We start from the raw sequence: 15,652 nt of genomic DNA, 5'->3' as shown, positions 1-15,652 counted from the left end.
ACCCTCCACTCGTGCCTCCTCGAATTCTGCAGCACTGCTGGTCACAGCTGACCTCCAGCTGGAGCGCTCAAGGGCCAGGGCTTCCCAGTTCTCAGTGTCTATGCCAGAGTTTTTAAGGCTGGCTTTGAGCTCATCTCCCCAAGAGACTCGGTGCACCTTGGATTGGGACCGGTAAATGAACAGCAGCCAATGGAGCTCCTTAAACAGAAGGGTTGACCGCTCCCTGTAAGGAGCTCCAGTTAACATCCTGGCTGCCGCTCGCTGAACCAGTTGGAATGCCCTGTTTTCAAGGGCAGCCCCACGTAGAGTGCATTACAGTAGTCCAATCTGGAGGTGACTAAGGCATGGATCACCCTGGCCAGATCCACCTTCACGAGGTACGGTCGCAGTTGGCGCACGAGTCTAATTGTGCAAAGGCCCTCCTGGCCACCACCAACGCCTGAGCCTCAAGCGTAAGTGATGAGTCTAGGAGAGCTCCCAAACTGCGGACCTGTGACTTCAGGGGGAGTGTGACCCCGTCCAACACAGGTTGCCACCCTATACCCCAATCTGGTTTGCGATTGACCAGGAGGACCTCTGTCTTGTCGGGATTGATCTTCAGCTTGTTCGTCCTCATCCAGATAGCCACAGTGGCCAGGCACTCGTCCAGCACCTGAGGGGCTTCCTTGGAATTAGGTGGAAAAGAGTAGTAGAGTTGTGTGTCATCTGCGTAGAGGTGGCACCCAACTCCAAAACTGCGGATGACCTCTCCCAGCGGTTTCATGTAGATGTTAAAAAGCATGGGAGACAGGATAGAGCCTTGCGGGACCCCACAGGTCAAAGGCCAGGGGTCCGAGCAGGCATCTCCCAGCTTCACCATCTGGGACCGACCCTCCAGGAAGGACTGGAGCCACGACAAAGCCGTACCTCCAAGGCCCATCCTGGAGAGTCGTCCCAGAAGGATACCATGATCGATGGTATTGAAAGCCGCTGAGATGTCCACAGAGGCGGCCCTAGGTAATTTTCAACGGTAAGCAAACAGTATTTTGGCGCCCCCCCCCTCCCAATCATTGATATATATTTTCTGTTGGTCGTGGGAGTTCTGTGTGCCATATTTGGTTCAATTCCATCGTTGGTGGAGTTCAGAATGCTCTTTGATTGTAGGTGAACTATACATCCCAGTAACTACACTTGCCGCATTGGCTTCCTTGCCTGGCCCACTTTGGGTCTGGGGGCGTGCCTGAAGACCCTGGAGTGTGCACCAAAAGTTACCTCTTCTCCTGACTTTCTCCTCAGCCATTGGGTCCAAGAGAGAGAGAGAGAGAGAGAGGTGGAGATGCCCACCTTTCCTGAAGGTAGGCACAAAAACAAAGGAGGGAGCGGAGGTGGGAGTTACCTCCAGCCGGAGGGGCTCTCTCTCTCTCTCTCTCTCTTGGTCCCAATGGCTGAGGAGAAAGTCAGGAGAAGAGGCAACTTTTAGTGCGCACGCTGGGGTCTTCAGACACACCTCCGGACCCAAAGCGGGCCAAGCGTGGTGGCTCCGCCCCTTGGCCCACCCGCGGATTGGGGAGAGGAGAGGAGGCGGGTGGAGCGCTGGGGGATCGGGAAAGGGAGCCGGTCATGGGGAAGGGATCAAACGCAGAGAACGATTGAGCGCCGGCTCTGCTCGCGCACCCGGTGGCCGGGTGAAGCAGGAACGAGAGGGGCTAGGCGAGGCTCAAGAGCCCGGCCCCTTTGGGAAGAGGGTCGCCCGGCAGCAAGGAAAGAAAGCCGAAGCTCCCCCCGGACTGCTAGGGCTGTTGTGAGCTGAGGGGGCGCTCCTCAAATGGCGGTCGAGGGGCATTTACAGAGGTGCCTCTGCGCCCCTGGCAAAAAAAATGTTCTGCGACCGCTTACTTCGCATAATGGATGAGCCGTCCCTGGGCGCTCCTCAAGTGGCGGTCGAGGGGCATTTACAGAGGTGCCTCTGCGCCCCTGGCAAAAAAAGTGTTCTGCGACCGCTTACTTCGCGTAATGGATGAGCCGTCCCTGGGCGCTCCTCAAATGGCGGTCGAGGGGCATTTACAGAGGTGCCTCTGCGCCCCTGGCAAAAAAAGTGTTCTACGACCGCTTACTTCGCGTAATGGACGAGCCGCCCCTGGATGTCCAAGAGAACCAGCAGGGTCACACTCCCGCCGTCCAACTCCCTGCGGAGGTCATCCACCAAGGCGACCAAAGCCGTCCCGGTGCCGTGGCCAGGTCTGAAGCCGGATTGTGACTGATCTAGGTAGTTGATGTCATCCAGGAAACCCTGGAGCTGAGTTTATACCCCACTTTTTTCTCTCCACAAGGAGACTCCAGCAGTTTGCAAATATTCAAACATTAAAACATTTTAATTGCATTATATGGCCCTCCAATGACCATATATGGCAGTCTGGGTGGGGGTCTGAGTTTGGCCCAGTTTGTTCAAAGTTGACTTTGCAAAGAACGCGAAAGACTCATAATCACGCGACCCCCTTTCTTTTGCCAAAAGGAATAAAAAGCGTTGCAAATAGGATTTCCCCCTTCTTTGGCTTTGAAGTTTTCTCTCCAGGTCCCTTTGGGGAAAAGGCTTTCCTGATTGTAATAGCTTGCATTTGGCATCACCTTCGCCGCCGCTGCAGCAGGTGAAAAGTAGGTTGAATTTAAATTTGCAATCTTTGCAATCAGGAGGCGCTGCAAACAGTGATTGCTTTTAATTAGCCGCTATGTATGTTTGCTAGTATCCATCCTAATTGCAAGATTCTTCTTATGTTCGCCAACCCATTAATTTGTACACTGCCATATAAAATTCAGTGCCTTGAACTGGATTGTGTGGCAGTGTAGACTCATATAATCCAGATTAAAGTAGATAATCTGGATTATGTGCTTTGATAATCTGTATTATATATGTAGATCCAGCCTTGGGGCCCCATGCACACTGCTATTCTAATGCAGATTGAACTGGATTATATGGCATGTAGACTCACATAATCCAGATTAAAGTAGATAATCTGGATTATGTGTTTTGATAATCTGGATTATATGGCTGTGTAGATCCAGCTTGGGGCCTCATGCACACTGCTATCTTGACCATATAATCCAGTTCAAGATGCATTATATGGCAGTGTAGACTGACGATCCTTCATAGTGTGTCATGAAATCGTTCGTCCATCCACCTATCTATCCATCCATCCATCTATACATGCATCTATGTATCTATTCATCTATACATGCATCTATGTATCTATTCATCTATACATGTATCTATCTATCCATCCATCCATCCATCCATCCATCCATCCATCCATCCATCTATACATGCATCTGTCTGTCTGTCTGTCTATCCATCCATCCATCCATCCATCTATACATGCATGCATCTATCTATCTATCTATCTATCTATCTATCCATCCATCCATCCATCCATCCATCCATCCATCCATCCATCCATCCATCTATACATGCATCTGTCTGTCCATCCATCCATCCATCCATCCATCCATCCATCCATCTATACATGCATCTGTCTGTCTGTCTGTCTATCCATCCATCCATCCATCTATACATGCATGCATCTATCTATCCATCCATCCATCCATCCATCCATCCATCCATCCATCCATCCATCTATACATGCATCTGTCTGTCTGTCTATCCATCCATCCATCTATACATGCATCTATCTATCTATCTATCTATCTATCTATCTATCTATCTATCCATCCATCCATCCATCCATCCATCCATCCATCCATCCATCCATCCATCTATACATGCATGCATCTATCTATCCATCCATCCATCCATCCATCCATCCATCCATCCATCCATCCATCCATCCATCTATACATGCATCTGTCTGTCTGTCTATCCATCCATCCATCTATACATGCATCTATCTATCTATCTATCTATCTATCTATCTATCTATCTATCCATCCATCCATCCATCCATCCATCCATCCATCCATCCATCCATCTAGGGAACTAGGTCAGTTTGCAAATTTGGCTGCAAATGTTGATTCAGATCATATGGGATGCAATTAGTGCCAATGTCTACGCGCACACACATACACAAATACCTCGCTGTCTTACAAAATCTAGGAATTGGCTTCCCTAAATCTCATTTGCATGGATTATGCCATGTTTGCGGGCATCGGTGCACCTTACTAACCGGATCGCTTTGGGCTTAACGGGATTAGAAACCCATAGGCATTAGAGCGGCGGCTCAACGGAGGGAGGATCAGAAGGAAATGAAATTTACATGGGTTTTAAAGGGAGAAATCCATTTGCTACGGATCCAGGCCTTTAGATGTTCTCCTCCATGGTCTTGTTTGGGGATAATGGGCTTGCCATCTGGCCCGCCTGATAGGGGATAATGGTGTTGGCATGATGGGTGCATTATTGTATATATTACTACCCGTGCCCTGCCACACATTGCTGTGGCCCAATCTGTGTATATGTGTTTTGTGCGTATATATTTGTGTATATGTGTATATGTGTGGTTTTGCGCATGTGTTGTAATGTATTTTTTATTTTTTGGGTTTTTAAGCTCTCCCACTGTGTTTTTCAATGTTTTTGTGAGTGATGGTCACTCGTTGGCCTGATCGGTGTCTTGTGTCCAAATTTGGTGTCAATTCATCCAATGGTTTTTGAGTTATGTTAATCCCACAAACGAACATTACGTTTTTATTTATATAGACTAGCTGTACCCGCCACTCATTGCTGTGGCCAACCTTCCCTCCCTCTTTCTCTCCTTCCTTCCCTCCTTCTTTCCTTCCTTCCCCCTTTTTCTTTCCCTCCCTCTTTCTCTCCTTTCTTCCTTCTCTACCTCTTTCTTTCCTTCCTTTCTTTACTCTTTGGTTCCATCCTTCCTTCTCTCTTTCATCCATTTTCCTCTCCTTCTTTCTTCCTCTCCTTCCTTCCCTCGTTCTTTCCTTCCTTCCCCTTTTTCTTTCCCTTTCCCTTTCTCTCCTTTCTTGCTTCTTTAACTCTTTCTCTCCTTCCTTCCTTTGCTCTTTGGTTCCATCCTTCCTTCCCTCCCTCCCTCTTTCTTGCCTTCTTTCCTGCTCTCCTTCCTTCCTTCCCTCCTTCTTTCCTTCCTTCCCCCTTTTTCTTTCCCTCTCTTTTTCTCTCCTTTCTTCCTTCTCTCTTTCCTTCCTTCCTTTCCTCCCTCTTCCTCTCCTTTTCTCTCTCCTTCTTTCCTTCCTTCCCCTTTTTCTTTCTCTTCCTCTTCTTTCTTCCCTCTTTCTCACCTTCTTTCCTTCTCTCCTTCCTTCCCTCCTTCTTTCCCTCCTTCCCCTTTTTCTTCCTCTTCCTCTCCTTCCTTTCCTCTTTATCGCCTTCTTTCCTTCTCTCTTTCCTTCCCTCCTTCTTTCCTTCCTTCCCCCTTTTTCTTTCCCTCCCTCTTTCTCTCCTTCCTTCTTTCTCTACCTCTTTCCTTCCTTCCTTCCTTCCTTTGCTCTTTGGTTCCATCCTTCCTTCTCTCTTTCATGCCTCTTCCTCTCCTTTCTTTCTCGCCTTTATTCCTTCTCTACTTCTTTGTCTCCTTTTTTCCTTTGCTCTTTGGTTTCATCCTTCCTTCTCCCCTTCCTTCCTTCCTTCCCTCCCTCCCTCCCTCCCTCCCTCTTTCTCACCTTCTTTCCTTCTCTCCTTCCTTCCCTCTCTCTTTCTTTCCCTCATTCTCTCCTTCTTCCTTCCTTCCTTCCTTCCCTCCCTCGCTCCCTCCCTCCCTCTCACCTTCTTTCCTTCTCTCCTTCCTTCCCTCTCCTTCCTTCCCTCTCTTTCTTTCCCTCATTCTCTCCTTCCTTCCTTCCTTCCTTCCCTCTTTCTCACCTTCTTTCCTTCTCTCCTTCCTTCCTTCCTTCCTTCCCTCCCTCCCTCTTTCCCTCCCTCTTTCTCTCCTTCCTTCCTTCCTTCCTTCCTTCCTTCCCTCCCTCCCTCTTTCCCTCCCTCCTTCTCTCCTTCCTTCCCTCCCTCTTTCTCACCTTCTCTCCTTCCTTCCCTTTCTTTCCCTCATTCTCTCCTTCTTCCTTCCTTCCTTCCTTCCCTCCCTCGCTCCCTCCCTCCCTCCCTCCCTCTCACCTTCTTTCCTTCTCTCCTTCCTTCCCTCTCTTTCTTTCCCTCATTCTCTCCTTCCTTCCTTCCTTCCTTCCCTCTTTCTCACCTTCTTTCCTTCTCTCCTTCCTTCCTTCCCTCCCTCCCTCTTTCCCTCCCTCCTTCTCTCCTTCCTTCCTTCCCTCCCTCTTTCTCACCTTCTCTCCTTCCTTCCCTCTTTCTTTCCCTCATTCTCTCCTTCCTTCCCTCCCTCCCTCCCTCCCTCCCTCCCTCTTTCTCACCTTCTTTCCTTCTCTCCTTCCTTCCCTCTCTCTTTCTTTCCCTCATTCTCTCCTTCTTCCTTCCTTCCTTCCTTCCTTCCCTCCCTCGCTCCCTCCCTCTCACCTTCTTTCCTTCTCTCCTTCCTTCCCTCTCTTTCTTTCCCTCATTCTCTCCTTCCTTCCTTCCTTCCTTCCTTCCTTTCCTCTTTCTCATCTTCTTTCCTTCTCTCCTTCCTTCCTTCCCTCCCTCCCTCTTTCCCTCCCTCTTTCTCTCCTTCCTTCCTTCCTTCCCTCCCTCCCTCTTTCCCTCCCTCCTTCTCTCCTTCCTTCCTTCCCTCCCTCTTTCTCACCTTCTCTCCTTCCTTCCCTCTTTCTTTCCCTCATTCTCTCCTTCCCTCCCTCCCTCCCTCCCTCCCTCCCTCTCTCTTTCTCACCTTCTTTCCTTCTCTCCTTCCTTCCCTCTCTCTTTCTTTCCCTCATTCTCTCCTTCCTTCCTTCCCTCTTTCTCACCTTCTTTCCTTCTCTCCTTCCTTCCTTCCTTCCTTCCTTCCTTCCTTCCTTCCTTCCTTCCCTCCCTCCCTCCCTCCCTCCCTCCCTCCCTCCCTCCCTCTAGACATAGACCAGAAAAGAGTTGGACTCAAAGGCAGTGCTTGGGGGGGGGGGGGAGTCATTTTCGTGTATGCGCTGTATTGTCATTTAGCTTTTTTGTGTTTTTAAGTCCTTTCCACTGCTTTCGGGGGGGGGGGTGGTTATGAGTGATGGTCACTTGTTGGCCTGATAGGTGTCTTGTGTCCAAATTTGGTGTCAATTCGTCCAGTTGTTTTTGAGTTATGTTAATCCCACAATCGTTTGGACATTACATTTTTATTTATATGGATTATTATATTATATATATATTTAATTATGCATCAATATATTATTATTTATATTAATTATTATTATTAATAGTAGTGGTAGTATATTAAGTTCTTACAAAAAATCTGGATTATTATATATATTTAATTATGCATCATTATATTATTATTTATATTAATTATTATTAATAGTGGTAGTGTATTAAGTTCTTACAAAAATCTGGATTATTATATATATTTAATTATGCATCATTATAATATTATTATTTATATTAATTATTATTATTAATAGTAGTGGTAGTATATTAAGTTCTTACAAAAATCATCCCTTGCTCCGAATTCTCTTATTGACACTCTTATGTGTTGCATTTCAAGCTTTTCTATTATTTTGCATCAGGGGCCATCTACACCATTGAATTAATTCAGTTTGATGCCACTTTAGCCTCCATGGCTATGGAATTCTGGGAGTTATAGTTTTTGCAAGGTCTTTAGCATTCTCAGCTCCTTGAATGCTTCCTCATAGGACTCTTGTCTCTTTCTTCTGTGCAGAATTTGGTACACAATCGTCTTCTTTTCCCGTTCTGACGGAAGCAACGTTGATGAATTCTGACGCGTGCTTTTAAATGATGTCAAATCAAATTCAATCAGACCTCAGCTTTTGCAAGATCTAGTTCCTTGGTTTTTAGATTTTGGGCAGTTTGAACTCAGAGTGCATCCACACTTAAAGTGATATCAAATTGCATTAATTCTTCAGTGTGGATGCACTCAAGAGTCCTGGTTTTCCATCCCTAAAATGTTGGAGGGGATCTGCTTCACCCATATTCGTTGATGATGTGTTATATTCCACGCACTCTCGCTCCCTCTTTGTTCATGCTAATTCATTTAAATGCATGCAGATTTCACAATTAACCTTTGGACCTGCCTTCTCTGTGACCTCTTCAAGCTGACACCCAAGCTCATTTGCACCGCATGCAAACAGATTGCACTCATCACACAGATGTGACCGGATTATATTTAGCCTAGGCCTGGATGAGCCGATCTGGATGCCCCATTTTGGAGTGTAATGCCCAGAATCCTCCTTCCCAGACTGGGCACTGTAATTCCATGATGTTTTTGAGCTCCAGAACTTTGTGTCCTGAGCAATATATATATATAGTGATGAATCATTCACAGTGTATTCTCTTAGGTTACATCTAGAATTAATGCAGCTTGACACCCACTACCTCTATACCTTCCTTCCCTCCTTCTTACTTTCCCTTCTTCCTTCCTCCTTCCTTCCTTCCCTCCCTTCTTTCCTTCCTTCCTTTATACCTCTACTGTTTCCTGCCTTTCTCCTTTATTTCCTTCTTTCCTGCCTTCCTTCCTTTATACATCTATTATTTACTTCTTTCCTTCTTTCCCTCCCTTCCCTCCCTCCTTTCACTATACCTCCTTCCTTCCCTTCCTTCTTTCCCTCATCTATACTTCTATAACCTCTTTCCTTTTTTTCCTTCCCTTTTCTATATCTTCTTCCTTCCTTCCTTTATAGATTTATTATTTACTTTTTTCCTTCCTTCTTTCCTGCCTTCCTTCCTTTATACATCTATTATTTACTTCTTTATTTACTTCAAACCCAGCACATAGAAGATGGCTTTGAAAGGCAGCAGATCACAGGAGCTGTCTTCATAGACTTGTCAGCAGCCTATGATACTGCGAACCACCGCCTCCTCCAAAGGACGACCACCTCACCCGCCTCATAGGAAACCTGCTACAAAACAGGAGCTTTTTTGTTGAGTTACAGGGCCAGAGAAGCAGATGGCGGAAACAGAAGAACGGCCTGCCTCAGGGAAACGTGCTTGCTCCATCCATGTTCAACATCTACACAAATGACCAGCCACTGCCAGAAGGGACAGAGAGTTTCATCTATGCTGATGATCATGCCATCACCGCTCAAGCAGGGAGCTTTGAGGTGGTAGAACAGAAGCTCTTGAAAGCTCTAGGTGCCCTTACCGCCTACTACAGGGAAAACCAGCTGATCCCTAATCCATCCAAAACACAGACATGTGCTTTTCATCTCAAGAACTGACAAGCATCCCGAGCTCTGAGGATTATCACCTGGGAAGGAATCCCACTGGAGCATTGCAGCGCACCCAAATACCTGGCACCCAAATACCTGGGAGTCACTTTGGACCGTGCTCTGACCTACAAGAAGCACTGCCCTAACATCAAACAAAAAGTGGGCGCTAGAAACAACATCATACGAAAGCTGACTGGCACAACCTGGGGATCACAACCAGACACAGTGAAGACATCTGCCCTTGCGCTATGCTACTCTGCTGCTGAGTATGCATGTCCAGTGTGGAACATATCTCATCACACTGTTTGGGTATCAGCCAGCACATCAACGACTTAAATCAAGACATAGTTTTCTTAGATCTACAGAGACACTCGCTGGAACACCCCAGCAAGCGAGAGTCCAAAAGTGGCAGGGCCAAACCCAGCACCTCAATTCATGGGTGATACCAGATGAGAGACTCCCCCCTGGGCACTCAGAAGACTGGGCGACTTGGAAGGCACTGAACAGATTGCGCTCTGGCACCACGAGATGCAGAGCCAATCTTAAGAAATGGGGCTACAGGGTGGAATCCTCGGGATGCGAGTGCGGAGAAGAACAAACCACTGACCACCTGCTGCAATGCACCCTGAGCCCTGCCACATGCACGATGGAGGACCTTCTTGCGGCAACCCCAGAGGCACTCCAAGTGGCCAGATACTGGTCAAAGGACATTTAACCAAATACCAAATTTACAAAATCTGTGTGGTTTTTTTTCTTTCTTTTTTTTTCTTTTTCTTTTTAATCTCTGTGTGTGTTTTGCTCTGTTAGAATTGTAATACAATGGTTGCTGATGACACGATAAATAAATTTACTTCTTTCTCTTCCTTCCCTCCCTCCTTCCTCTATACCTTCCTCCCTCCCTTCCTTCTTCCCCTCATCTATACTTCTATAACCTCTTTCCTTGTTTTCTTCCTTCCCTTTTCTATACCTTCTTCCTTCCTTTATACATCTATTATTTACTTTTTTCCTTCCTTCTTTCCCTCTTTCCTCTATACCATCTTTCTTTCTTTCCTTCCTTCCTTTCTTCTTTCCCTCTATACTTCTATAACCTCTTTGCATGTTTTCTTCCTTCCCTTCTCTATACTTCCTTTCTTCCTTTATACTTCTATTATTTACATCTTTCCTTCCTTCCCTCCCTCCTTCCTTTCTTCTATAGCTTCTTTTTCTTCCCTCCCTTCCTCCTTCTCCCTCTATACCTTCTTTTGCCATTTTTCTTTCTTTCCTTTCTTTCCCTTCCTTTTTATCTTCTCTCTTTCCTTCTTCCCTCCTCTATTCCATACCTTCTTTCTTCCCTTCCTTTCCCTCTCTCCTTCTTCTAGGCCTCTTTTTTTCATACCTTCCCTCCCTACCTCATCTATACTTCCTTCCTTCCTTCCTTCCTTCCTTCCTTCCTTCCTTCCTTTATACCTCCCTCCCTCCCTTCCTTCTTTCCCTTCCTCTATACCTTCCTCCCTCCCTCCATCCCTTCCCTCTTTCTTCTATACCTCCTTCCTTCCTTCATTTCTTTCCCTCCCTCCTTCCTCTATACATTCTTTTTTCTTCCCTCCATTCCACCTCTCCTTCTTCCTTTATACCTTCTTTCTTCCCTTCTTCCTTCTTCTATTCCATACCTTCTTTCTTTCCTCTCTCTTTCCTCTATGTATCAACATTGCATACACTTTGACTCAACCATCTGACCCAGCTGGGATTTTCTATCCACTTTCTTCCTTCTGCATTTGTCTTCCTTGTCTTTGTCGGGGTGAAAATTTGGCCCCTTTGTGCGTTTGAGTGACATCCCTAAATGACCCTCTTTTGTCTTTTTTGTACCCATCTGTCTGCGAGTCAAAGGTCGTCCCAGAAAGTACTCAATATCCTTCACTTCCCAATGGCAAAGTTCAAGTTCTGCAAATGGAATGTGCAACTTGGGCCCTCCAGGTGTTTTGGACTACAACTCCCACAATTCCTAACAGCCTACCGGCTGTTAGGAATTGTGGGAATTGCAGTCCAAAACACCTGGAGGGCCCAAGTTGATCCATGCCTGACTTCAGCTCTTCCTTTAAGGTTGCCAAATATCACAAATAGTAAGAGACATCCATTCTCCTTCTGTTTTGCAGGACATCCTCCCAGGCTTGATGTGGGAACTGGAGCAACAGTTGGGTTTATTGCGTCTGAATCCGGAGAAGGCGCCTGGAGAGGCGGCAGAGACGGACAGCTGGCCCAGTTCAGGTTGGTACTCAAGCCACCAAAAAAAGGACATCTGTTGGGAGGGATCGGGTGGTGCCTGGCACAATGGGGTTGGACTAGATGGCCTCTGGGGGTCTCTTTGAAACTTTCCCCTTTGCTTCAGGGTCCTACTCCCGGATCATCGGCCGCCCAGAGTCCCGTCTTGGCTTTGCCAGCGAGCGCCCCAAGTCCGTAGGTGAGTCCATGCCTTTGGATGCAAAATACCTGTTTTCGTACTTGATGCAAAAATGGATAGGTTCGAAATTAGCATCTGCTTGTACTTATCTCTTCTCTGCACACGTCAGGACAAAATTAGCATACAATTAGAATAGCAGAGGGGTGTAAAAATACATATGAAGGTCAGGTTATATCAGCGGTTCTCAATCTGGGGGTCGCGACCCCCAGGGGGGTCGTCTGGCCATTTCAGAGGGGTCACAGGGCTGCTACCATTTGTAGTAGTAGCAAAATTACAGTTATAAAGGAGCAACGAAAATAATTTTATGGTTGAGGGTCACCACAACATGAGGAACCATATTTAGGGGTCCCGGTGTTAGAAAGGTTGAGAACCACTCTGTTATGGGTTATATGTCTGTCATGTTTTCCATTGTGTGCAAGTGGAATATGCTGGAGTCTCCTTCCAGTGATGTTTTTAAAGAGTGTCTAGATGGCCATCTGTCTGGGGGGCTTTGATTGTGTCCTGCATGGCAAAATGGAGTTGGGCTGGATAGCCCTTGGGATTATAACTGTAGAATAATAATAATAATAATAATAATAATAATAATGCAGAATAATATAATATTTGATATTAAATAATAACAAAGTATAATATACAAGCATAATATTAATAGTAAAAATATTGAAATAGAACGATGATGATGATGATATAAAATCAGAGGCTGGACGGCCATCTGTTGGGAGGGCTATGATTGAGTCCTGCATGGCAAAATGGAGTTGGACTGTTTTCCGCCGGCATCTTATTCTTCCTTGCTGCTTTCCTCCGCAGGCGATGTGGCAAACAGCAGCAAAGATGGCACCAGCCGAGGCACCGTGCCACGTTCCTTCTCGGCCCCGTACTCCACCTCCCAGGACTACCCGGAAGACTCCATGTCAGGCCGCTACCCGCCAGACCCGTTCCTGTACCCAAGCCCCCTCCACGCGGTGGCCCTGCAGAACTCCTTGCTCCGGAGCCACCTCTACGAAGACTCCGCTTTCGCCTCGGCAGCCTCCCAAGCCTTGGCGTACCCTTCTGACCAAGAGGGCTATGCCGACGGCTTCCCCTTCTACGAAGAGGCGGCTTCCCACTGCCACAAAGTGGAGAGCTACATCTCGCGCCTCATCCGCCGACGCAGCCAGCTCGTCCGGGGCAGCAAACCGCGCACGAGTTTGGGCTCGGAGTCCAACGTGGTCCGGCAGAATAGTCTCTGCAAGAGGCCTTTGGAGTTGTTGCCACCGCCGCAAAGCGAACGTAAGCACCCGCCGTCCGTGGAAAGAGGGAGCAGCACGCCATCGCCTTGTGGACACGAAGGCGGGACGTCTGCGGCTGCACGAATCTGGTCGTCGTGGGATGCTGCCGCGGAGAGGACACTATCTGCTAAAGTTGTTGATGATTATAGCCCTCCACCTCCATCCAGCCTCAAAAAAGCCCCCAAGCTCCAAGCTCTGGCCCACATGCGGTCACCCTCGGCGGATCAATACGAGGCGTATCCGTCATCCCCTTTGCCAGATAGAGAAGCCGCCAACGTGCAGGACTCGTACGATGCCGAGGAAGGAACCTGCTTGATGGTGAAGGCCCAGTATATCCCAGCACAGCAGCCCTCCAGGGTCCAGCAGGCCCACCACCGTCCAGGCAAAAAGAAGCCCCCTCCACTCACAAAGGGACGCTCAGTGGAACTGTCCCCGGAAAGGGTTCCTCTGTTGCCAAGGGAGCGTTCACGAGTTACCGGACCCCCGAAGAAGTGCCGTTTCACTGAAGATGGAAGTAGCGACGTTCGGAAAGCATCCGGGAGAAAAAGCTCGCCCCGTTCTCGGAAAGCCGCTCGATCCCAGTCGGAGAACAGCCTCCTGAACAAACCGGGGGTCAAGTATGGGACGGCCGAGCGCCACGAGGAAGTGGCGGCGAAACCGTCCCGACAACGCCGTCCTCACATTGGCAGCACGGCGAGCGGCTGCCGCAAATGGCGCTCAACGGCAGAGATTTGCCAAGAAGAGTTGTCTCCAGGAAATGTGGCGGAGGCAAGTCGTGTTCCACGTGGAATGACGCCGATCGGGTACGCTTACAACACCGGGAGTGACTCCGAGTGTCCTCCCGAACCGCCTCGGCAAGCCCCGACGTGCCGCATGGAAGAAGGCTTAGTCTACGGAGACAGCGAGTCCAGCGTCAGTGATGGGGACTCACCACCCGCTTACAGCAGCGGTGCCTCCAGCGACACGGATGAGAGCGGTGGCCTGGTGTGGCCCCAGCAGCTCTCCCCGCAACTCGTGTCGGCCTCTGGGCCGGGGAAGACGGTCGGCGGGCAGCCCAAGGTCTTTGTCAAGATCAAGGCCTCCCACGCTCTCAAGAAGAAGATCATGCGTTTCCGGTCTGGGTCCCTCAAAGTCATGACCACAGTGTAAGGGAGTCCCAATGGCCATTCGCATCTACATCCCTTCTTTTGTGGCTGAAAGTTTCCCTTGCAAATGTTATCCCCTGCATTCCCTTCCCAGCATTGACCCCACAGACCAGTGGTTGCCAGTCTTTGGTCCTCCAGGATCCTCAATCGTTGGCCAAGGCAGATGAGGCTTTTGGTGGATCAAGTCCAAAATACCTGGACTACAGTTTGGGAATCAAGTAGTTTCCAACATTTAATCTTCCACTTGTTTGGGGCCCCACGGACCAGTGGCTGCCAGTCTTTGGTCCTCCAGAATCTCCAATCATTAGCCAAAGAAGCTGAGTCTTCTGGGAGTTGAAGTTCAAAACACTTGGAGGATCAGATCTTGGGAATCAACTCATAGTGGTTGCCAAATTTTGGTCTTCCAGGTCTTTGAAATCCCAGAAGTCCCACCCAGCTTGTCCAATTGTAGTAATTCTGGGAACTGTAGTCCTAAACATCTTAGAGGACATCTTTGGTCCATCTTAGAGGACCAAAGCTTAGTCTGATCAGCTTCACTGCCCTTGACAAGAGCCGGGGATGTTGGGTATCCTAGTCCTTGTCTCCCCAGCTGCACGAAAAATGTGTCTTTCTTGTTCATCCTGGGTTTTTTTGGACTCTAACTTCCAGAATCCCCCTTCTACCAGCAATTCTGAGAGGGTTCCGGGAAAAAATTTGCAAACTTTTCTTTTCCATGCTTCTTTTTAATGGAGAGGTTATTTATTATGGGTTTTTGTACAGCCAACTTCTAAGGAGCCCACCTTTTTGGGTATCAACGCTCCGGACCCAGAATCCAATCCATGCCGTCGGTCTTGTAGTTCGATACGGATGTTCCTTCTTCTGTGTTTGTAAATAAAATTGGGTGTTTTTTTCTGTTGGCTTGTTTGTGTCTTTCATATATTAAGTTTGGTTGTGAAGAAAAATATAGCAGACGAAACAAGCAATTCTTCGGCAAATCTTCAGACAGGGGGCCTTTTATTCCATCTTCCTACCGCTTGCCGCTGCCACCACTTGCTTTACAAGTGGTGGCAGCGCCAAGCGGTAGGAAGATGGAATAAATAGCACGGAGACTGACTTAGTTCTCTAACCAACAGATTGAGAGAGAGGGGCTTTGCTTGTAGATGAAACAGTATCTTCTTTTTATTTGTATCATTCTTATTGTGGATCAGTGTTTCTCAACCTGGCGGTTGGGATCCCTGGGGGGGGGGGGGGAGGGTTGCAAGGGGGTGTCAGAGGGGTCGCCAAAGATCATCGGAAAACACAGTAATTTCTGTTGGTCATGGGGGTTCTGTCTGGGAAGTTTGGCCCAATTCTGTTCTTGGAGTTCATAATGCTCTTTGATTGTAGGTGAACTATAAATCTCAGCAACTACAACTCCCAAATGTCAAGGTCTATTTCCCACAAACTCCACACCAGTGTTCCCATTTGGGCATACTGGGTATTCATGCCAAGTTTGGTCCAGATCCATCATTGTCCACAGTGCTCTCTGAATTTAGGTGAACTACAACTCTCAAACTCAAATGTATAAATATGTGTATAAATATGTGAGAGGAAGTCACAGGGAGGAGGGAGCAAGC

At 47.8% G+C, this 15,652-nt stretch overlaps 1 protein-coding gene across 1 annotated transcript in view; it reads left to right on the top strand.

The window, feature by feature from the left end:
* LOC132781797 (dapper homolog 3) overlaps positions 1-14,950 on the top strand; it is a 34,050-nt gene extending 19,100 nt beyond the window's left edge. The window contains exons 2-4 of the mRNA XM_060786265.2: positions 11,340-11,451; positions 11,573-11,644; positions 12,452-14,950. Of these exons, the coding sequence (XP_060642248.2) occupies positions 11,340-11,451; positions 11,573-11,644; positions 12,452-14,061 (1,794 nt within the window). The 3' untranslated portion in view covers positions 14,062-14,950. The remainder of the gene's footprint in view (positions 1-11,339; positions 11,452-11,572; positions 11,645-12,451) is intronic.
* Positions 14,951-15,652: the final 702 nt, after the last annotated feature.

The sequence above is a fragment of the Anolis sagrei genome, chromosome Y, assembly GCF_037176765.1.
Source record: "Anolis sagrei isolate rAnoSag1 chromosome Y, rAnoSag1.mat, whole genome shotgun sequence".
Classification (NCBI taxonomy): domain Eukaryota; kingdom Metazoa; phylum Chordata; class Lepidosauria; order Squamata; family Dactyloidae; genus Anolis; species Anolis sagrei.
Note: the sequence above shows the minus strand (reverse complement) of the source record. Positions and strands in the feature narration are given on the sequence as shown.